Here is a 24491-nt window from a genome sequence, read left to right as displayed (position 1 = left end):
TTTTATACAAATGGTAGGCTCAACAGTGCCCACAACACACTGAGGGTCTGTGCACACACCCGGAATTCACACTTTCACTCCTGGTTCTCCTACTAGAATGGGACCTGAGCCTGACCAGGCTTAGCACAACAGGACCCCACAGGCCCTAGACCCATCCCTGTACCTAGAGGCTGGCACTTCTGTGTATATTGGCATGTACACAGTGAACAGCTGTTGACATGTACACATCTTTCTCACTTCCAAAATTACTTAGAATATGACAGATGACCACAGACGCTTTAAAAAGAGTAGATACACACTCAGAGACTTATCCAAGTTATATATATGACACACATTTTGGATACAAAAGAACAGTATCCAGGAACACCAACTCATAAACACACGAACACATTTATGAATATAAAGACACACAGCCACATCAACTCGTGGACACACACTCAAACATTTGAAAACCCGGTATACAGGGACACACAAACGCATTGTCACTCTTGCACACTCTGAACCCATATGTAAACACACAGACCCAAACAAACTTTCAGACCCCCCCCCCGCCCCCCCTCCCAGAGACAACTACATAAATATTCAGAAATAGAGGAAAAATAGGCAACCTCTCTCATACTTGGAATGATGCAGAAGTCCGTGAATAGACTGGCGAGAAGACACACAAACGTGCCACAGACAGACAGGCAGTCAATCCTGGCAAAAATGAGGCCCCCCTCCCACAGGGCCGAAGACCCGGGAGGACCAGCACCCGGCTGGGTCCCGGAGTTAGCGCGCCTGGAGCGGGTATCGCGGTCCTACCTGTCCTGCCGGTCCGAGGAGTTGGATAATTTTTCTCTAAATCCATTTTGATTTTTCAGAACTTGATGGAATGGACAGGGGGGGAAAAGTTTCCACTTTTTTGTGCTTCTTTTTTTTTTTTTTTTTTTTTTTCTGGTGTCAGGGGCCGCTCACAGGTCGGAATAATTCAAGCCTTCCGCTCCCCCGCCGAGCTGGGGCAGCTGATCACTGAGCTGAAACTAAACGTTTTAGGTGGAAAAAAAAAGCGTCCGAAGGCACCGTGAAATGATTAAGGAACTAAAGAGCTTCTCGCCATGTGAGATCATGTCCTGTTCTCGCCAACATCACAAGATGTCCCCAGACACGCCGCGCCCCCAGCGTGCGGCCCCGCACGGCCGGCCCAGAGCCGGGCAACGTGTCCGCGCTGTGCAGAGGGGCCTGCTCCGCTGGCCAGACGGGACGGGCCGGGCCGGAACAGCGCTGAAGGCCGGGAGAGCAACAGTGTCGCAGCCACGCCGCCCTGGACTTTTATAAGGGGTTGTGGGGGAGGAGGGAAGGAAGGTTTCAGAAAGCCGGGAGCTAGCCCGCGCACTTACGGGAAGGGGCCGACCAAAGACGAGCCTGGAGCCCCGGCCTCGAGGCAGCACCTTCTACAAACCCCTGCGACTTGGTATCGCGGCCCTCTTCGCGGTGCGCGGGGCCGGTGACCCCTCTGGGTGCACACCCGGCTGCGAAGGCGGATGCAGGCCTGGTTTTTTGTTTTTAAAGAAATTAACCAGTCTGCCAAGCAGGTGCTTTTGAAGGGGGTGCAAAAGCAGGAGATGTTGCCAAGCATCCAGTTTCCTCAGGCTCACCCCTAGGGCGGCGCCCGCCCCCAGAGCGCCCAGCTCCCCACCCCCACCCTAATTTGCAGCTGCTATTGCTATTGCCATTGCTGGGTCCCTAACTCTAGAGAAGTACGAGAAGCCTGAAGCCTCCGCGACCTACTCAGCCCCCTGGTCGCAGTTCTCCCCACACCACGTCTCATTCTGGCCCGTAGCACGGTGGTTAAGATCTGAAATGCTGGAGATAAAATCCGGCCCTCCGCTTTGGAGCACCGGGCTGAGCAGAACCATCTCAGGGGGTCCTGGAGACGGGCAGGAGTCCCGGACCCCTGACCCCGGCCCATAAATGGAATCCCTTGGCCCTCAAGCCCCGAGACGTTGCGTTGTCCCTGAGCCCCTGGACTTGATTCCAGAGGGGAAATCAGCCCAAGAGAGACCGGGTAGAAGGGTGGCATGTCCACTCGCGCTCTTCGGCCCCGGCTCAACACTTCCCTCCTCTGACCCTCCCCAACCCCGAGTCCAGATGCTCGGATCCGGCACTGGAAGCCGGCGGGGTCCCGCTGCGGGGTGGTCGAAGGGGCGCGGTTCTCCGGGGCGGGGGAGCGCTCCACAGAAGGACTGTTGGCCCGCCGGACAGGGGCAGTTTCGGAAAGTGAATCGTCCTCAGCGAGGGTGTTGTTTGCTTTTTGGAGGGGGTGGTCACGAGGCTGGGCCGCAACCGGGGGGGAAAGAGCCCAGAGCTGGAGAAAGGGGGTGGGGGCGCGGCGGGAACCGGACATCGCTTATCCACGGAGCGGATTTCGCCACAATCGGAAACGTGGCTGTGGATTCCCGGGCGGCCCCCCCGACCAAGTAGTCTGCTCAGTCACCCTCCGCCGCCTCCTTTCTGCAGCCTGCAGGTCGGGGCCCCTGCCCGGCGGTTTAATTTGGGGGCATCTCGGAGCGCTCCACGCTTCCCCTCCGCGGCCGGGCCCGGCCTCGGCTTCCCGCCTCCGGCTCCGCCGCGCGGGGAGGCTGCGTCCTGGAAGAGAGGCCTGTCCGCACCTCGGGATGAAAAGCCCGCCCGGAATTGACATTTCACCCCGGGCTGGGGGCGGGAATCGGTCGGGTTTCCTTTTGTTTTGTTTTTCTATTTAGAGGGTTTGTTTGGTTTTGTTTTCTGTGAGTTTTTTTTTTAATTATGTATGAGACTTTTGTTTCGGGGTTTTGCGTATTGTTTTTTCGTGGATTTCATTTTAACGGGCTTTGCTCTGTGAGTCGTGATCTTTGGGGTGGGTTTTGATCTTGTGTGTGTTTTTTAAACTTTGTTCTTAGGGGTTGTCTTTTTGTGTGTCGTTTGAAGTCTGTCCCTTCTGCGTGGTGCTTTGACCTGTTTTGATTTTGCATTAGTGGGTGTCGTGTGTGTGTGTGTGTGTGTGTGTGTGTGTGTGTGTGTGTTTTGTGTTAGATGAATTTTTGTGTTTATGTTTTGTTTTCTTCGATTTTGATTTTTTTACGAGCTGTGCGTTTGGATGGGGATCTGGGTTTGCGTTTTCGTGTGTTGGCTTTAGTTTTTGTGTTTGCGGGGTGCTTTGGTGAGTTTTGCGCGTGTGTTTTGGCTTTGTGGGGCTTCTGGATTAGGGAGGGGACACAGGACACTACTCCGTTCCTATTCTCAACCCAGGAAGGGCAAAGGATTAGGCCAAGCATCACGAATGGTGGGTTTGCCTGGTTCCGAAATACCTGACCCCCGCACCGTCGCATCGTATTCTCTGAGTTCCAGACCAAGGCAAAAACAATTGTGCGTTCCCGAGGGGGCGCCCGCCCTTACTTCTGCTCCTGCGCGGGTCCTGTGGCTCCAGCGCCCAGGTCAGAATTCACAGAGCCCGCTCCCTCCTCCCGGGATACGCAGGCCCAGCCGCCGTCCTGTGGCCCACCGGGTCCGCTGTGGGTTTCTCTCCTCTCGCTTCTGACCTCCCCGACTTCCCGCAGCGTTAGACCGAGGGCCGGCTCCCCGCCGCGGAGCAGGTGGCAAGCCTCTTCGGAGCACACGGAATTGACGCTGCGGCTCTAGAGATACCGGGCAGGGGCTAGGGATCCGTGGAGTCTAGGAGCAGAGAGGCGTCGGGATCCCAGGAAAAGCCCCTATTTAGATTGTCTGCAGCCCTAGAATGCTAGAAACCCAACTCCGCTCAGCTTTCGGTTTGGAGAGCCTTGCCCTGGTTTGCAACCACAGACAGAGAAATCCACACTCGGAGCTGACGCACTCAGCTAGCGAATGAGAAAGAGGGAGCCGGCGCATTGGTAGCCGCGGCCTGCATGGCAGGACCGGCGCCGACACCACCTCAAGGGGAAGCCAAACTATAGCGCCCGGACATGTTCCAGGGACGGAGTAGGCTTCCTCTCTGTCCACATTGCCGGAACTTCAACCTCGATACACGTGGACTTGTTTCATGCTGCACCGGGGAGAAAAGAGACAAATTTAGAGGCAGAAAGACATGCTGGCTAGACCGGCAAGGGAATGCGGGGAGAACCTATAGAAAAGGAAAGTATGGAGAGTGAGGGACAGCACGGAGGCCGACTGGAGGCACAGGAGAGGGGCCGGCGCGCAGCCCCTCTGGCCTCCCGCGCACTCTGGCATTCTCTGAGCGGGAGAAAGCAGGAACCCAGAACAGAGTGACAGGAAGAGAAAAGAGTCGCAGAAGGGGTTGGCCTAGGCAGGACGCGAGCTTCCCTCCAGCCTGGACGCTGCAGTCTAGGGAGGGGGAGGCCGAAGTCGCGAAGCGAGAAGCCTCGGCCAGGAGACACCCGAAGACTCCAGGGCTCACGGAGCCGGGATCCGGGTCCAGTTCCAGCCAGGCGCCCCGCCCCCACCCCATCCCGAAACACCGGGCCAGGAATCCAGCAATGATTGGGCCGCCGCTGGGCCTCTCTCTGTGCGAGCCCTGGGAGAAGCCGCGGTGAACGACCCTGGCCTTGGGGCTCTGGGCTGACAGTGGGTGGGAGCCGACGTCCAGGCAGCAGGCGAGGAAGAGGAGGCCCCGCCCTAAAGCTGGGAGCCCATTTCTGCGAGCGGCTGAGGCCGCAGCTGGACTAGCGGGATTTGGGGTCCGCGCCGTGAGTGCGCACGTGGCACGCACCTTGGGCAGGCTGCGCCCCTAAAGCCCAGCCCCGCCCCGCCCCGCTTCGTTTGCTGGGTCTGAACCGGTCAGGATTGAGGGTGGACACTGAGTCTCGGCGAGTAGGTCCCTCTCTGTACCAGCTTGGGGTGTGCTGAGGGCTGGCGCCTAGGTGGATGGGGGAGCTTCTTCACTCACATCTCCCCGGGCACAGAGCGCAAAAAAAGCGCGCAACGCAGGCTAGTCGCCGCCGCAGTTTTCCAGTGGCGCCCTCGGCGGAAAGGGGCTGAGGGATGGTTTGGATCAAAGCATCCATCTCAGCGGCCAGTAGGGTCCTCTGCGCACATAGGGCTTCGAGCACTGGCTCGCTGGAGCACCATGTGCTAGCGGCAGGCCACCCAGAAATATTCGGGTACCGCTGGAAAATTCGATGGGGCTGTGTTCGGGAACCTGGTGCTCATGGTGGGTTACTGCTATTGTTTTTTTTACTGTACTGCCTTTCTTGCTTTAATTACAAGTTATTGAGAGAAGCCTCAAAAAGCGCATACCTGAGTCTTTTAGATGGGTTCATTTAAACTCAAATCCAGTAATTCAATTCAGTTCCACGACTGGTTTCCAGCGCACAGGTACCTATGGCAGACGTCAAGTGTATGCCATATACATATGCACAGAGATGATTTGAAGGCAACTCTTGAAGAATTTTCAGATAAAATTCACTCTCTTGGAGTTACATTAAAATATATGAATATGGAAAATAGACAGTCAGTTATATTTAAAATTTGCCAACACATCCCAGCCATCCACTATTACCTAAAAATCCAAAACGAAGCATTGAAAAGATTTACAGGCCCTCTGATTGTTTAACATTGAAAACAGTGTGAATGAGTTTCTTATATTTCCTTTCAAATTCCACAATGTCATAATTTGTAAGTAATAAAACCATATGTTGCTAAAGAAAGTTTACATGTAGGATGCTTTATTTCTAACCATATTTATATGAAGAACTATTAGCTCTCCCCACCCTTTTTCTTCTGATATTTCTGTGTAATGTGAGCTTTAAATATTTATGCACCAGCCTAGACGTGCATTTATCTAATATGCTTCAAACTAATAACATTTTAATGTGATATAATTTGATTCCATGAAGTATTGGGACGTAGAGGAACCTACTTTCAAGCGATTTTGAGTGAGTGCACAGGTTAAGTTCTTTAAGTTTTTGGACGCAGAGCAGAATGTTAAACAGAAGTGAAGCCAGCCTACAAGTTGGCCCTTTAATGTTCTCACTTACTTCGTTCTCCATTTTTCTGTAACAACGTCAGCACTGTAGCAGAGGGTCACAGCAGGATTGGGGCACTTCCCCTGGAGCCTGTAGTGTGACCTTGCAGATACCTCAGTCTGCTGGACTGATATTTATGGCCTTTTTTTTGGGGGGGGGGGTAAAGTTTTATAGGGAGGAGATGGAACTGTGGGATATAAAGCCTGGATTTGAAAACATGCCTGAAATAAAACTGTGCTCTAAAATGCTTTAAGATTTGCTGCTGATTACCTAATTTTAGCAACTGGACGAGCTATCTGCTGCTAGCTTCCTCCAGGACTCAGCCCAGGGTGAGATGGAAAAGAGGAGCTGGGCTTGGGTCCAAAAGGCCTTTGAGGTGAGCCCTGCAGCCAGCACCCATGTCTAGTGATAACCAGAGACACCTCCCAACATGCTGAACTTCTGCTTTACTTTGTACTGGAGGTGGGGGCCAGACCTTCAAACATTAAATGCCAATAGACTAAAAAAAAATTGTCTAAAAGAAGAAAAAGTAAAGATGTCCCTGAATTTATTTTAGTCAGATGAAAGCCATTTGGCGTACCCAGTTGATACGAGGAGCTTATGAGCATAGACAAGAAAATAATTTCCCTTCTAAATGATGAAAATCTTTCTAATGGGAAATCATGACGCTAGAGCAGCGTTCTCAACCTGTGGGTCGCGGCCCCTTTGGTGGTTGAACGACCCTTTCACAGGGGTCACCTAAGACCATCCTGCATATCAGATATTTACATTATGATTCATAACAGTAGCAACATTACAGTTATGAAGTAGCAACGAAAATAATTTTATGATTGGGTCACAACATGAGGAACTGTATTTAAAGGGCCAGAAGGTTGAGAACCACTGCGCTGGAGTCTCCTTATAAATCTATGTGTCTACCTAGCACACAAGGAAACTATCAGTCTGCTATTACTTAAGAATCCAACATGGGGCATTGGAAAGATTGGAGGTCTAAAACAAAATACACTAAAAGAATCATACTAAATTGCTTATACGAAAATGCTGCTGCAAATCTCAATGAAAGCACTTTTTAGGACAAATGTTGGTAATTCTCTGGAGAGATCTTTATAAATTCTCCCAGAAAAAAAAAGTTAAAGAATATCTATTCAGATTCAGTATTTTATATGGTTCTGTGCAGAGGGAGGCTGAGAGCTCTCAGCTGGGCTTCCTGTTAGGCACAAATTCTTACAAATAAGGTATGAGATGGAAACAGTTTGGTGAATTGAAAGAGGGCGATTTTTTCCTCCTTTGGTACAGCAGTTTGGTGTCTCATTTTTCATGCAATTTGCATGTAGACTCGTGTGTACTCCATGAAGTGACAAAAGAGAATGAGGCGGGGAGGAAACCTGCCGGTGTCTGCATTCCGCATGCCGTGCCTCAAAGCACTCCTTTGGACACACGTTCCTGGTGAAGGGGAGTTTGCTGCCTCCAAACCAGGCCTGACCTTTTGTCTTTTGACCTCTGATGCATGAAATTAGGTAGCAAAAGAAAATTCGCAGAAAAGGATACAAAAACATGGAAAAGCAGCCCTCCTTGACAATAGTCATTGTATCAGATCATAGCAGAGCTGCCCTGCACAGCCCCAAGTGCTTGTTTATAAGGCTTCGGGTCTTCCTGGCCACTGGCAGTCCTGTTCTCCTTTGTGGGTGATCTACACTCTTTGGGGGAGGGATTAAGCACTCTTTTTAATTAAGCTCAGAGCTGGGTTTTGTCCTGGTTCCTTTTACCAAAACCTGGTTAGTTAGCCCTTGGTTCCATTCCTCCATTTCCTCTCAGGCTCTCAGTGCAGGCCAGGTGCCTGGGTTTGGGCAGCCCAGGTGGCTTTGGAGACCCAGAGGAAAGCTCTGGACCTAAAGCTCTTGTGGCCACCCAGGCAGAAGCGGTTTCCCAGCTGGCTTGGGGGAGGGAGAGAGGCGTGCTTCCAGTCCAGAAGGGCCTCATACCCCACGTGGATAGGCCTCCACTCTTTCTCCAGGCCCACTGGGGAAATGTGATGCCTGAGGTACTGGGGTCCCTGCCCCCTTGGCTTCATGAGCCAGCCCAGTGCCCTTCACTGTCATGAGTACCAGAGAGAAGGGCAAGAACATTTGCAGAGGAGCCCTCAGTGAGTCTCCGCTCAGCAGTCATTTGATCCTCACAGTCACCTTGGGAAGGGGTGCATAGCCCTGCGTCAAGAGCCAGGGTGTACTGTCCTTTGAGCCCCAGACCCTGTCCAGAGGAGACAGACCTCCTCGGAGCCCCTGAGAGTGTGGATGGGCAAGGCAAAGGGGGCCGAGGGAGAACCGAGCAGGATGGTCAAGACAGACAATGGACAGAGAGGTCAGAGAAGACCTTTTTGGGGAGAGTGACCTAGATGAGTGTTGAAGGGTGAACAGGACTCTGTTAGATAAATAAGGACATGGAGAGCATGATTAATATTGCCATTTTGTAGATGACGCTACTGGATATCTACATGTAAGCAAAATGCTATGAAAAGAGCTGACCAAGGGCTCTGGAATGTCCCTCCAAAGTACCACTTGTCCCCTGCTCCCATTTTTAATTCAATTCCATTCAACAAAGAGCTCAGTGTTTAGTGCTAAAGGGAGATGAGACTTTCTTGCCCTTGAGTTGTTCAAAGTCAGGGCAGAGAAATAATCCTATAGTTTAAGTCTTTTAATTAAATACAACTAGGAAAATGAAGGAGGAATCCTTTTCAGCTAGGGGGAATCTATGAAGACTTCTTCAGGGAGGTGGTATTTGATCTAAGCCTGGAAGACTGAGTTGGAAAAGATGGGCAGAAGGGTGCCATAGACCAAGGGCTCAGTATGAGCAATGGCTTAAAGACAGAAAACGTTTGGCCTATTTAGGAATTGGCAGAGCAGGAGGATAGTCAGTTTTCCCAGCTGAGAAACGAAGTCCCCGAGGAGATAGAGTAAGAACTGCATTGGAGCAATCTCACCGTTTGAACCGCTTAGCCACCCCTCCCAGGTGGTACCCATGGGGACATCTGAACTACCTTCTGAGCTTTGCAAGGCCCTCCTTCTTGCCTAGCCTCTCTGGCTAAGCAGAGGTCACTGCCGCCTGCTTTGGGGCTTTTGTGTCTGCCTTATGCCTAGGGACACTCCCTGAGTGAGCACATCAGGTTCCCACTGGGTTTCCCATTTCTGCTAATGTCATTGCCACACTATCATAGCAATTTTTGTCTTTCTCTTCTCTCGCAAGAGCAGGGAGAGCGTCTGGTCCACCTCTGCAACCCCAGCACAATACAGGTCTTGTACATAAAAGATGCTCCTTGGAGGTGAGTGATGAATGAAGACATGTGGTGAAGGGGAAATCCTCTCTGGACTGGGCTTCTGCAGTGCATAGCTCATGCTTTCTTCCGTATCACATCCAAACAGTATGATTTCACCTCTCTGCCCCTCAGTTTTCTAACCTATCTCTCGGGGAGATTAATTGCCACCTACTCAACCTACCTCTCAGGGCTGTTGTGAGGACCAAATCATATAGAAGCCTGGCACTTGCTTCATGAAGTATCATTACCTTGGGTTTGCATTTCTGAATGCTGTTTAAAGAAAATATTTTTTAGTTGGCTCAATACATTTCTCCTTTGGTAGAAGAATCGATGGCCCAGCATTTGACAGGAGCTATGAGTGAAGGTTTGTATAGGAAGAGGCCAACAGGACTCATGTGTTGAAAAATTGTGCGGCTCTTTTTGAAGTATCCTTTGCCAGCACTATAAGAAAGCAAAGAACAAAAAATTCAACTCAAGCACATCTGAGAGCCATAGCTTAACAGCTGTCATGATACTGCTGCTAAATTTCTGAAAAGGCAATGTTGGATCTAGAATTGCTGGGGGGAAAACACAGCTGGGCAGAGCTGAAAGAAGAAAACCTCAGGTCCTAGAGGGAAATGAGAAGACAGAATTGCAGTCAATATAGTGTATTAATGAGGTGAACTCTACCACATGTACATTGTGGAAAGAATGACACTGTGGGAAAGAAGGTTCAGAAAGACTAGTCATAGGTCATGTGTTCTGTCTGATTCTCCATCAGCCTCTAACCCCAGGAGACTTCCATGGGCATTCTCTTCAGAGATGAATTAGAATAGGCCAATGGCTTGAAGATGGCACAAGTACATCAATTAATGTATTGCTAAAGTAATAATAAATCAATAAATAGTTCGCTGATAGCACAGGAACTTGGGATATTGAGTCTCATTAAATTTTATTACTGGTAGCTGTCTAGGCTGGTCTTTTTACAGCATCCCTTTAAATAGTTACTAAGCTTGAGCTTGAATACCTCCAGGCACAGTGAGTTCACTGGTCTCCTATGGAATTGGTATTATGGAATGGCTGCCAGGAAGTTCTTTCCCTCATTGAGCACACATCAGCTTCCATGTACTTTCTATCCACTGGTCCTGGTTCTGCCCTTTGGGGGTCATTGCCTCAGGGGAAAACAAACAAGGTGTTACAGTGAAGGTCCCTGTGAAGATATCTGCTCAGACCGATATCTAAACTAAATATTATTGGACAAGTAATCCCAGAGAGGCAGGGCTAATGAGATTAACTGACATTTCTTGAGTGCTTACTGGGCACTGTGTTTTATATACATCATCACCATGAGCTGAGTGAAGTCTCAACTCTGAGGCTCCATGGCAGAGCTGGAATTTGAAAGTCAGTTCTGACTTCACAGTCAAATTTCTTTCTCTTTACTGATGAGAGAGAGGGAGGGAGGGAGGGAGGGAGGGAGAGATATTGATTGATTTGTTGTTCCACTTATTTATGCATTCATTGGTTGCCTTTTGTATGTGCCCTGACCGGAGATAGAACTTGCAACCCTGGCCTATAACCCTGGCTTATGGGAAGATGCTTTAACCAACTGACCTACCATGCCAGGGCTCACATTTCCTAACTGCTAACACTAACCACTTCGCTAAAACCCACTCCTCCTCTCTCCCAGATGCTCACTCTCACCCAAATTCTACCCCTGTGTGTCTGGCATTATGCCACACCGACTCCTAAAGAAAAAAGATCCACTGGATACAGTTCTGGAGGATTTACAAAGCACTTTCATGTTTTCCTACACTTATCTCAAGGGGTCCTGACTACAAACCTAGCTGGCAGCGTGGGCAGAAGTCAGTATGCTCATCTCACAAAGACAGTTGGGGTCTCTTCAATCTGACTGGATCTTCTCCACCACTGTCGATACATCTAGTGAAGGTCCCACAGGCTGAGAAAGGCATGAGGAATGTGGACCCCATACCCCCTTAATGGGGAAGAACAGACATATGGAATTTGGCTAAGAAAACTTTTAATCCAAAAGAAAAAAAGAGGGCATTTTCTTTCTTTACAGTTTTAAATAGAATAATGAGATAATCCTGGATTTTAAAAACTCAACTCTGTGTTTATATTTTAATTTCTTCTCAGAAAGGTAGGAGGGTCTGAAGGAAATGCAGTATGTGGGTCTTATTTTATGATTTGCTACGGTAAGCCACATTTAATCCCTTTCTTCAGTGAAAGGATTTACAAAGGATACAACAAAATGTACCTATCTGTTACTTTCATTGTATTTTCCCCACATTTTTATTTAGTTTACAAAGTTATAACAATAAAGGATATTAAAAGGAAAAAATTATCTATCATCTTACCATCCTGACAAATGAACAATTCATTGTTCCTCTTGTCTTTACATGCTGGCAAAATTCACACAGGTAATTTATTAGTATAGTTACAGCTTTGTATTCATTTTTCTCACTTAACAGTTTATCATTATAATTCCACATGGCCTTTATAATTATGATTTAAAAATAAATGTCTTCATAATTATTTTAATGGTTGCTTAATACTCTTAAGTGGATATAGCACTCCCTAGTATTGTATATTTAGAAGGACTCAACTTAACACTATTACAGATAATCCCAAAGTGCAACTTTCATACCTCTCACTTTTTCCTTTTTTTTTTTTAAATTTCCTAAAATCCCCAGATTTAGATTTGCTGAGTCAGAGGGCCTGAATTCTTATATGGTTCTTGATATATAGTGACAAGCCACTTTGTAAAAGGCTTTTAAAAATGTATTGTGCCTCTAATAATGGGTATGATAATTTCATACTACCTTCATGCCCCAACCAAGGGCATTCTACTGGTAAATGAAAGATAATTTGATAAGCGACATTTTTACTTGTTAAATAAATGGTTTGACAAACCTGTCATCAGTTTTCTACTCTCCTATCTCTGTTGTTGTGATGAACTAAACGCCTTTACCAAGAATTTGAGGAAAGCAGCAAAGCAATTGTTATACCCACTTTATAGCTGAGGAAACCCTCAACTCAGGGCTTTACCCAAGGACACACAAGTAAGTGGGAGTGCTGAGACTTGGCAGTCTCAGAGCTGAAGTGAACCAAAGATGATTGCATTGGTTTCTTATAACCTCCTGGAATATCTTTGGCTGTTTGTTTGTTTGCTGTTGATCCCTGAGTTTTTTGAAAATACATCCACATCAGTTACATTTTTAACTTCTTTTAACAGACCTCCTTGCCTCCAATTGTTACTCAAAGCATGGGCTCACTGGGGGGGAGGGGGGGGTGTTAATATATTCTTGCCAGAGCTCTAGAGCTGGAAGGAGCTCCAGAGATAACCTCATACAGCTGGCTTATTTTAGAGATGACAAAACTGAGGTCCAGAGAAGAGAGGGCTTGACCAGGTTCTTCCATGAAGTTGGCAGTAGAGTCAATATCTACCTTTTTCCCACCTGCTGGTTTAACATATTGCCTGGAGCACATTAGCGGGTCATTTGTGCTTGTGAGACAGTAATAGGTGGATATTTTTGTAAAGGACTTCAGGGTCAAAAACCTTTGGAAAACGCTGGATTCCTTATGTTTCTTTTGGAGTTCCCTGGTGAAGTAAGTCTGGTAACACTGAGTTAAAATAAAACAGGTTTATTTATTAAAGGACTTCCTGAAGTCTTTAACACTCCAAATACCTTTTTTTAAACATTGCTTTATTTTTTGGTGTTAAAAATTTATTTTATTATTATTTTAAAATATGTTTTTATTGATTTTTAGAGAGAAAGGGAGGAGAAGAGAGAAATGTCGATGCAAGAGAGAAACATTGATCGGTTGCCTCCTGTACGCATCCTGGGCATGTGCCCTGACTGGGACTCGAACCCTTCACCTTTTGGAGCATGGGACGATGCTCAACCAAATGAGTTACTCTGGCCATGGTTGGTGTTTTTTGATTTTGAGCAAGTACTTGATTTTTAATAGATTTTCTTTTTGGCTTGGTGGTACATATGTATGACAAACTCCAAAAGGTACAAAAGGAGCCCGAGGAAAAGGCCGTTCCTACCTCTGCCTCTCAACCACAGGTCCCCTCCCTGGTAATCTGGGAACCCATGTTACCAGCATACTTCCAGAGGCAGTCCACAGGTGTACACTTGGCAATATATCTTGGTGATTTTTTTTCACATTGGCAAATAAAGAGCTTTCTCATTCTTTACATATATATTTTCTGTCGCATTGTATTCTGATCAATATTTGAATCTCCAATTGAAATATATTCGCCACCCTCAAGAAGCACCCAGTGCCCTGGAAAAAAGAAGATGCATTCATTATGACAGGTACAAGATGACAGAAAGAAGTGCTCAGGGTAGAGCCCGTAGAAAGAGAAGATCACTCTCACCTGGTTCGGTTTGGGATGGAAGCTGGACCCTGAGAAGGTGCCTGCAGCAGCTGAGTCTCAGCTGAGAAATAGTGACAAGCAGTTATTCACCCTACGACCTTTGTTTTAAAACAAAAAAAAGGCCAGCATGTCTGTATCCGGTCAAACCCAACATTTAGATGCTGAGCACAAAAGCTTGATTTTTTTTTTAAAGCTTGATTTTTATTAGCTATATTTGTTGTCCATATAATGGAACCGATCTTAAAGTGGAAGTCAGACATGTATATCAGATATCATTTGAAGTAATGAGTGTATTTTCCTAATCTTTCCAACACCAACCTTACAACTCATCTCCAATAGCATGCATACTAATTAATTTGTTTTCCATATAGTAATAAGATTAACAACCTCACATTTACACGGGGTACTGAGTTATGTTCAAATAAAACAAGTTCTAATGAGAAAAATTGGATGTGGCAGCAAATTATGTCCCACTGGCAAGCCAGGTTTATGTGTGTTTGTCTGTCTTTGCTACACATATTTTTGTCAGGAGCTCACTGTAAATAAGATGATTGCTTTCATGTTGGGTTAGTCTGGGTAAATTTGTTTAATGAACAACAAAGTCATTGTAAACATTGCACACATCTGAATGCCTTGCAGTGTGGCTAGGGATCTTTTAAGCTGCTTCAAAAAATAAAACATGGTAACTACGAAAATTGGGGGGAGGGGGACCATGAATATACCAAGGCTCTTAGATATGCAGCCTGGCTCAGTTCTCTCCTGAACAATTGAGGTTGTGGTAAAAATACAGATTCTTGGGCTCCAGGACCCAGGGACTGAAGTTTAAGTAGAACTGGGAATGAGTAGACAGCTTGGCCATATAGATATATATTTGAAGCTCCCAGCTGATTTTGGTGGGACATTCATAGACTTAGATAACTCTGTCTGTCTAGCTGATAAAGAGACACTGAGGTCCAGCCTTCATGTCAAACTCTGTTCTTTATTTTTTTAAATATATCTTTATTGATTTCAGAGAGGAAGGGAGAGGGAGAGACAGAAACATCAATGATGAGAGAGAATCATTGAGGGGCTGCCTCCTGCACACACACACCCACACTAGAGATTGCGCCAGCAACCCACTGGGTGCGCTCTTCTGGGTGCAGTCTTCGGAAAACTGACCTGGAACGCTGCAAGAAATTTTAGAAAAGATAAGGATCTTTGGGGGAAATTTTTCACTTGGGGACATTGTCTCAGAGGTTCCCAATTACCTTCCTTTTTTTTTCACCCCTTAGTGAGCACTGCCCTCACTTTCAGCACTGCCCTCACACACAACTCCCTGTGCCTCCCCTAGCAAGTCTGCTAATGTGTTTGAGCTTCGGTTTCTTCATTTGAACACTGATGATGTAGTCTGCAGAATTGGAGGGTGGGGGAGGGGCGCCCAGGGAGTGTGCACATACATAAGGTATCAGGACCCAGTTTGCTATACCTCTGATTGGGTCTGAATCTACACGTGAGGCAAAGCATCAGGGTAGAAAATGGGAGTTACAGGCTTTGTGTTTCTAAACTCCAGAAAGAGTGAAGGGAAATCATTTTCCATTAGGAGACCCAGTTCAGCAACACTTTAGTATTACCTGCCTGGGCTGCCTTACGCCTGCTCTGTGGGGAGTCAGGGTTTAATGAAGTAGGATAAACCACACACGCACAGTAGTTAGCCTCGGCACAGGCAGGATTAACTTTACACTCCATTTGCAAGAGCAAAGCTCCTCTCCTCCAGTTTGTTATAAGGGGATTTAGAATCACAGAATGATAGAGCTGGAAGAGAGCCCCTAAGATCCTCAGAATCCTCCCCCCCCCCCCCATCATTTTATAGAGAGTCAAACTGAAGTCCAGAGGACGGAAGGGACGTGCCCAAGGTCACCTACTGAATTAGAGGTAGGGCTCAGGTCAGAAGCCAGGTTTCGGGATCCTGAGGTCCGTGTCCTCTCTATTTTGTCATGGATTACTTTATGGTTGCCTTGTAACAAAGGCAAGGTAATGCCTTTGCTCTGCATCGCTTTGTACACACACCCTCCATATTCAGGTTTCATGAGCAAGCCAGGTTATTCTGGGGGAGAGGAATCTGTGTTGCACAGGTTGCATTAGAAACATCAGAGATCTTGTGACACATTCTAAGAACTGTACTCAAACCCAGGGGCTAAAATCAGGTATCCCTCAGAATGACACCAGCAGCAGCAGCAGCAGCAGCAGCAGCAGCAGCTAACACATGTATAGCATTTGCTATGTGCCTGGCTCTGTCCTAAGCACTTCCCACATTTTAATTCAGTGTATCTTTGCAAAACCCCCACAAGGTATGTACTATCCTGTACATACTAGAATTATCCGTATTTTACAAAGGAGAAAACTGAAGCAGAGAGGTTAAGTAACATGCTCAAGGTCATATAGATTGTAAACTGCCCAGCTGGGATCAGGGGACTGGGGTGGGCTAGAAGGGGTCAATGGGAGGGGAAAAGGGGACATATGTAATACTTTCAACAATAAAGATTTTATTTTTTTTTTAAAAAAAATGCCCAGCTGGGATTCAAAGCATACAATCTGGCTCCGGACTCTGGTCTCTCCCAATCTAGTTTCATCTACCTTTCTTCCCAGTCCACCTTTCTCCTCGATGCTACCCTCTACTATACGTATAACTCTCCCCTTCTTTTGTGCATTGCCCTTTGCTCTGGACATGCTGGAAGAAAGCCCCTAACAGACCTTCAGTGAGCCATCTCCTTACCCTCCAATCTCTAGCCAGTGTCTCCCATTGGTCAGACCCATCAAAACCCAGCTGAAATGGGAGCCTGAGACTAAGGGCCTGTGGGGGTCAGCACACTCCCCGCTGCTGCAATCCAGAGAGGGGCAGGGGGAAAGGCAGGGAATGGACATAAGGGCAAACAGACCAGGAAGCAGCACGACACTGCGTGTCCTGTCAGAAGCCACATGGAATGAAGAAGCAGCAGTTCCCCCCAAAAAGTTGGTCCTGTTTCTAGAAGGGGAAAGAATGCTGGGCAGCATTTCCCAACTGTTCAAGAATGAAATGGTTGCTTCATGAGGTAGTGAGATGTACATCACTGAAGGTGTTCAAACAGAGACTGGACGCTTATCTGTCAGGGATCCTAGTAAGGAAGGCATTGTTGAGTTATTGGGAAGATGGGCAGGATTATCTCCAAATCCCTTCTGGTTTTCACCTGGTGTATTTTCTACAAAGTTATTATTTTTACATATGTCTTTCCTCCCATAAGCATAGTATTCATTTCTGTGATTAACACAGAATTATAAACTTGTAAACTGGATCATGCTGAGGAATCTGGCACCATCAAGTGGGCCATTGATTGTGTTTCCCTATCGTACCTGGTCCTTCTTGTTACATCTTTGCTCTTGCGTCCAAAGGGTGGTTGCCAAAAATGGCCAGAGACGAAAGAGTTTATCAGTAAGTTGGATCATTAAAGTTTTGTCTTCCCTCTTTGAAACTCCCAAAAGAAAAGAAATCACAAGAACAGATCTTGGCATAGAAAGAAAATGAGACAAAGAGTGCAATCATCATACTAGTGAGTGGTTTTCAGAATGACATCTGTACATTAAGAATATGTAAAAATACCAATTTCATGCTCTGACAACTTATTCTGCATCAGGGGTGGGGTAATGCCTTGGGAATGCCAAATGTCAAAGCATTACATAATGTCAGCTAGTCATGTGCTCCTTTGATGAGATATCACTGGGAATAGGAATTCCTTAAGGGAGAGATGTCTTAAAAAGAGGGAGGGAAGAGCAGAAGCATAAGGAAAGGGAATAAAGGAAGAGGGAAGCTGTCAGCTAAGAATAAAAGAATGATTGTGCAAATTAAAGTTTTATATATACATAACTTTATATATATGGCTTATAGAACAATACATACAATGCCAAATCTAAGCTACCATACGTAGGAGTTACTTATCTCTGTTTTGATTTTCCAAGGAGACTATCTATGTTTGGTTTCTTTTCTTTCATATGTGTAAAAGTGAAATTTTTATAACATCAACAGAAATCTAAATGCAAAGATCATCCATGATCTTGTTGCTCCAACAAATCCAAGTTCCTTTTTCTGTTCTGTTCTTGTCCAAATGCATAATTTCACACAGTGGCAATCAAAATAATGTAAGTAAAAACGCCCATGCTTTCTAAAATTTTGTCATAGGAATTTCCCCTATTATCATATGGACTTCAAAATGACCAGTTTCATTACTTAAGAATATTCCGAGTATATCTGTGCTCTAATTAACTTATCCATTCTTGTGTTATTAGGCTTTTAGGGTTCTTCCCCACTTTTTCATAGTTGTAGATAATGCCAAATACACATCTCCATATATTCAATATATTCAAAAGATCTTTATATGACAGGTACAGTGTAAGACAATAGGAATTATCTGGAAGAATTATCCGTCAGCGTCTAGGAAGGAATCAGGCAAATGAACACACAACTACATTCAGAGCTCTAGCCTCCTGCTCCTCAAAGTGTTCCCGTGGTTCACTGACCAGCAGCATCCTCTTTACCAGAGAGCATGTTAGAATTACACAATCTCAGGCCCCATCTAAGACCTACTGAATCAGATATGAACTTTAACAAACTTTATTTTAAAAACACCACTTAAGCCCTTGCTGGTTTGGCTCAGGAGATAAGAGTGTCAGCCTGCAGACTGAAGGGTCCCAGTTCAATTCCGGTCAAGGGCACATGCCTGGGTTATGGACTTGATCCCCAGTAGAGGGTGTGCAGGAAGCAGCCGATTAATGCTTCTCTCTCATCATTGGTGTTTCTCTCTCTCTCTTCCTCTCTGAATAAAAATATTTAAAAAATAAAAATAAAAACCACTTAAAAAAAAACTCTCAAACCTTGGTGTTGCTCCCTCTCTAGTATGACCATCAAAAGACTTGCATGTGTTTTTCTGTAATCTCATCTCCCACTTCGTCTCCAATTAGAGCACACTGGCTTCTGCTTCCTCCACTTCCAGGACTGCAATTATTAGTGAGGCAGATGTGAGTCCTTCAAAATCATGAATATGTATTGTTATGGATTGAATTGTGTCCCCCCAAAAAGATACGTTGAAGTCCTAACCTCCAGTATCTCAGAATATGACCTTATCTGGACATAGGGTCATTGTAGATATAATTAGTTATTAAGATATGGTCATACCAGAGTCGGGTGGGCCCCTATCCCAATCTAATGGAACTGGTGACCGTATAAGAGGAGAAGAGACTCTACAGGGAGAATATGGCCATGTGACCACAGAGACTGAGATTGAAGTGATGTATCTACTGGCCATGGAAAGCCAAGGATTGCTAAGAACCTCAGAAGCCAGCAAGGATTCTTTCCTACACCTGTCAGAGAGCATGGCCCTGCTGACATCTCCCCCCCTCCCCTTTTTTACTTATTTTATTAAATACATTGGAGTGACATTGGTTATTATAATCATACAGGTTTCATATGTGGATTTCTATGTTACAAGTTCTGGATATTGCACTGTGTGCCCACCACCCAAAGGCAAATCTCCCTTCACCATATATAAGGACTTCCTTCACTACTCACCCCCTTCCCTCTAGCAACTACCACACTGCTGTTTGTGTCCATGAGTTTCAGTTTTAGATCCCATATATGAGTGGAATCATATGGTTTTTAGCTTATTTCACTTAGCATAATATTCTCAAGGTGTGCCGTGCCAGCACAGCCAAGGGTTTGGTAAGCCTGGGTGGGGGGTGGTGAAGGATGTAGAAAAGACAAAGAGAACAAGCTGGGTCTAGGTGGATCTTCCTGTGCTGGCTGAGGCCACAGAGAGAGATCCAGATGGCAAGCTGATGCTTTATTTTATAGCCAGAGGTAAACAAGGTAGTGGTCACCATAGTTACAATGTTCTTGTGAGTTTCACTTGTTTTGGCAGCACTTGCTGCACCTCCCACAGCCCCTTAGCTACCCAGGTAAGATCTAGGGGAGTCATAAGGTCAAGCCTAATTATGCTAAGAGGGCTGTGCCCTCTAAGCTGGGACTTGTTTGTGGCTTTGCCAACAGGTCAGTCCAAGGCTTAACCCTATAGCCACGCCCTGCATCAAGGTCCATCTAATATTGCAAATGGCAGTATTTCATCCTTTCTTATGGCTCAGTAGTCCTTCTGTATTCCATTGTGTATATGTACCACTTCTTTATTCAGTCCATTGCAGGATACTTTGGTTGTTTCCATGTCTTGGCCACTATAAACATAGTGGTGCATATATCTTTGTGAATACATGTCTTTTAGTTTTTTGGGTATATACACTGGAGAGGTATTGCTGGGTCATATGGTAGCTCTATTCTTAATTTTTTGAGGAATTTACAGACTGTTTTCCATAGTGGCTATACCAGTCTACATTCCCGCCAGCAGTGAATGAGGGTTCCTCTTTCTCCACATCTCTCCAACATTTGTTATTACCTGTCTTGCTGATAATAACCATTCCAACAGGTGTGAGGTGGTCCAAAGACATAGAGGGATTGGGTCTGCTATATTCATCATTTTTCATGCACGACACATAGTAGACACTCAATAAATATTTCTGAATGAAACAATGAAGGTATTATCAATCTTTTAAAATCTGTCAATCTGACGTATAAACAATTGTATTATTTTCATTTCCTTTTATCTATTAGGAAGATTGATCATCTCATGTTATTCAGCTGTTTTTAGTTCTCTGTCTACAGCTTTCTGTTCAATCCCTTGGCTCATTTTCTGTGGTGGCATTTAGGTTTTTGTTGTTTGCTTATTTTCTTTTTTTTTTTTTTTAAATATATTTTATTGATTTTTCACAGAGAGGAAGGGAGAGAGATAGAGAGTCAGAAACATCGATGAGAGAGAAACATCGATCAGCTGCCTCCTGCACACCTCCCACCGGGGATGTGCCCGCAACCCAGGTACATGCCCTTGACCGGAATCGAACCCGGGACCCTTCAGTCCGCAGGCTGACGCTCTATCCACTGAGCCAAACCGGTTTCGGCTTGCTTATTTTCTTAATCCTCACCTGAGGATATTTTTGCCATTGATTTTTAGAAAGAGTGGAAGGGAGGGAGAGGAAGTGCCCTAACTGGGGCTGGGGATGGAACCTGCAACCCAGATATGTGGCCTTGACCAGGAATCAAACCTGAGACCCTTGGGTTTGAGGGCCAATGGTCCAACCACTGTACAACACCGACCAGGGCAGCATTTAGTTTTCTAATTGACTGTGGGAATTCTTCAGATATTATGGGTAATATCTTTTGGTGTATGTGAGGAAAATATTTTCTCCCACTCTGTGGTTTGTCTTTTAATTTTGTTTATGGTATCTTTCTCCTTAAAATACTATATTAAATGTTTTCTAATTTATTTATAATTTCACTTATTAGTAATTTATTTTTTGAATGGTATGAAGTAGGTTCTAACTGCCTCTTTGCACTTCTTTCAGCAACATTTATCATATACTTCATCTTTTTTCTATTGATTTGAAATGCTATGTCTATTGTGCACCAAATGCCTGCATCCATTGTTTCAGACTTTTTGATATTTATTCCTGCTGCAATGCCACATGAGATCTATTTTAGTGCTGATAGCCTGTGGTTACTCTGCTGGTCAACTGGTAGCCTACTGCTACTTTCTTATTTTCATCGATACATGTCATTTACTTTCTGTTGCCCAGTTCAGCTCCCAGCAATTTCTGCCCATTGCTTTTCTGGTCTCATTTCACACAATTCTATCCTGTTCTAATCTGGTTAAGGTTTGCCCAGATGGTCTTTGAAGACAGGAAATGGGAGCCTTCGATAATGCTACTTGACCAGAACCAGAAATTGTATCTTCTAAGCAGCCTGGAGCTTCCTCTGGGTGATGTTCAGTCAGATAGATAGAATTCCTCCTTGCCAAGAAATCAGGGCAGACAATTAAGCCTCTTCTTACTCCTGCACAGCCAAGCCCAGGCACAGAGGAAAGTAGAAAGTAGGTTCTGAGAGCAACAGCACAGCAGAGCAAAAGAAGCCATGCTCGAGAGAGAAACATTGAACATTCTCAAGAAAGTGTGCAGTAGTTCCGGACTTTTAATAAAACAGTCCAGTAGCAAAGCAAGAATAGGCATTGCTAGGGCCATGCAAGAACAGTTGTTGAAGACTGTACAGAAAGTGTGTGAAGTTTGAGGTGTGGCGGATAGGAAGACAGAATCTTCTGCAATTACTAGGTCAGATATAAGAAATACACCATGCTAATGCAGACTGGTATCAGTCGTGGAAGAATATCAGATCCAGAATAAAGGCAGAGGACGAAGATATTGTCAGATTAAAGACAGACAGCTCTGAAGCCCTACTTTGCTAATGGTTTCATCAATTTCATAAAAAACAAGGGATATTAATGTCCAAAACACAAAGCATAACAGCTATAATTTATTGTGTATAAGTGTGCTTAAGTTGACGTAAACTGCATAAAAAACTCACTTGGGCCCTAGCTGGTTTGGCTCAGTGGATAGACCACGCCCTATGGACTGAAGGGTCCTGGGTTTGATTCCGGTCAAGGGCACATGCCAGGGTTGTGGGCTCGATCCCTAATAGGGGGCGTGCAGGAGGCAGCCAATCAATGATTTTCTCTCATCACTGATATTTCTCTCTCTCTCCTTCTCCCTTCCTCTCTAAAACCAATAAAAATAAATCTAAAAAAACTCACTTGGTAAGGTGATCTTTATTATTCTCAATCTTTACTTGTTGTCAATCTACAATCCTGAATAAAATAATTCACACAAATGTCATTGCAAAGACACGTCTGGACTGAAAACTGCATGAATCTGGAGTCTGAGATAGGCAGGGGAAGAAAGTTGCCCCCTTATAGAACGAGAACTGAATAAGGTCTATCCCTGTCCCTTCATGCATTAAAATTCTGTGGGACCCAGGGTTCATGAACATTTAAAATAAAGATAGGCCTTTTGCAGTGTGCATATTATGTCAACGCATTACTGATGACATGCTTCGAGATGTCCTGTATGGAATCTAATGATTCTTAAATAAATTAGAACCTCAATAGTTTTGCTAGTCATATAGTCAGTTAGATGTAAGCTTTGAGGAATATACTTCTAACTAGGAATGATGACAAATGAAAACAGAGTCCTTGAAATGCTAACTCCTTATCCTTTGGATTTTATTGTAATGAGAATATTTTACAGTTTAATTTATAGTACATATATTTTCAATTTCATGATTTCATAAGGAAAAGCAGTCTCTAAGAAAAATTAAAATCCATTTATATGACTGTCCAAAATTCAAGAACGATTTCATAGCCTGGATGAAAATTGCATGCTCTCTCCATCACCTTGCAATTTGAAGAACTGCAAAATCATGAATAATAAAAAAGGATGTTAAACTTTTCAAGAAAGCCAGATGGGTACCAATGTCACTGATAATTCCTGAGAACTAACTTGATTGCTGCTTCAGACTAGGAGCCCGAGTTGAGCAGCACTTACCCGATGCAAAGTATGGGCTTTAAGTGACACCTGTTTCTATAATTACATTTTAAAATTATAGAGATATTAAGTCCGTACTTGTGGCAAGTGAAAAACATCTAAATGTTAAAGGTCATGTCACTTGCCAGCCTCTATTTCTGCTTCAGTCTTTAAGACTTTGGTGCCAGGGTGCTCGCTTCGGCAGCACATATACTAAAAATTGGAACGACACAGAGAAGACTAGCATGGCCCCTGCGCAAAGAGGACATGCAAATTCGTGAAGTGTTCCAAAAAAAAAAGACTTTGGTGCCAGAGAAAGAATGATGGATGGTGAACTGGAAGCCAGTGTTAACACTAACTTTTGCTGGGACTTTGCAAATCCTTTCTCCATTTTGGACCTTAGTTTTCCCTTTTGCAAAATGAGGGAGTTGTACTAGCTGTCCTTTTCAGCTATTGTTCTATAGTCACTAGATGAAGGGAAACTGCTGATGAAATCAGTATGCAGCAAGAACTCAAGTTGTTTTTTTGTGTGTGTGTGTGTGTGTGTGTGTTGTTTTTTTCAGGGCTTGAGGCTGGGTATAAAGATTTTATATCTTCATTTCCAGTATTAGGTAGCGGGGAAATGTGTCCATCTGTGAATTGGGTTGCTCATCATTCCTGTTCCCCGCCATGCCCCTTTCTCCCCACACCATGCGATGCTCTGGACACTTAGAGCCAATGGCTGTTTCTCCACATACGCCACTCACACTTGTCAGTTTCCTTTGCTTCTCTGGTTCTTTTGCCAGAAGATTCCCTTGTCTTTTCTATCTGGTGAACTCTTACTCATTCTTTTTTTTTTTTTTTAACTTTTCCTTTGAATTTTATATTTTGACATAATCTCGGACAGAAAAAAATTGCAAAATTAGTATAAAGAATTCTTGTCTACCTTTTACCCAGATCCCCCAAATGTTAACTTTTTAACCACATCTGTCACCCTCTTTCTCTCCTTTTCCTTTCCCCCAACACATTTTTCTCTGAACCCCTTGAGAATGAGTTTCTAATGATGCTCTCTTTTACTCCAAGTACTTCAGTGTGGACTGCCTACAAAAAGGACATTCTCTTACATAATTGTAATATAAATATAAAAATCAGGAAAATAACATCGATACAGCACTTGGTTTATTTGGATTTTTCAAATTGTCCCAACAATACCCTTTACGGCAAAAGAAAATCCCAGAGTGTGCATTGCATTTATCCTGTCTCTTTGACTGCTGTGCCCTGACCAGGAATCGAACCGTGACCTCCTGGTTCATAGGTCCACGCTCAACCACTGAGCCACATTGACCGAACTCATTTACAAGTTTGATAGACACTATAAGAA

General features: G+C 45.0%; 1 protein-coding gene and 1 non-coding gene across 2 annotated transcripts in view; one reads left to right on the top strand and one right to left on the bottom strand.

Moving 5' to 3' along the window:
• PAX5 (paired box 5) overlaps positions 1-926 on the bottom strand; it is a 157357-nt gene extending 156431 nt beyond the window's left edge. The window contains exon 1 of the mRNA XM_036330365.1: positions 802-926. Coding sequence (XP_036186258.1) covers positions 802-847 — 46 coding nt within the window. The 5' untranslated portion in view covers positions 848-926. The remainder of the gene's footprint in view (positions 1-801) is intronic.
• A 22394-nt stretch (positions 927-23320) lies between these two features.
• Positions 23321-23428, top strand: LOC118667853. Its single transcript, XR_004971429.1, has one exon. It is a non-coding gene; the product is annotated as a U6 spliceosomal RNA (small nuclear RNA).
• The last annotated feature ends 1063 nt before the right edge of the window (positions 23429-24491 follow it).

The sequence above is a fragment of the Myotis myotis genome, unplaced genomic scaffold (genome assembly GCF_014108235.1).
Source record: "Myotis myotis isolate mMyoMyo1 unplaced genomic scaffold, mMyoMyo1.p scaffold_m19_p_12, whole genome shotgun sequence".
NCBI lineage: Eukaryota > Metazoa > Chordata > Mammalia > Chiroptera > Vespertilionidae > Myotis > Myotis myotis.
The sequence above is the reverse complement of the archived record's forward strand: the minus strand, read 5'-3'. Positions and strand labels throughout refer to the sequence as shown.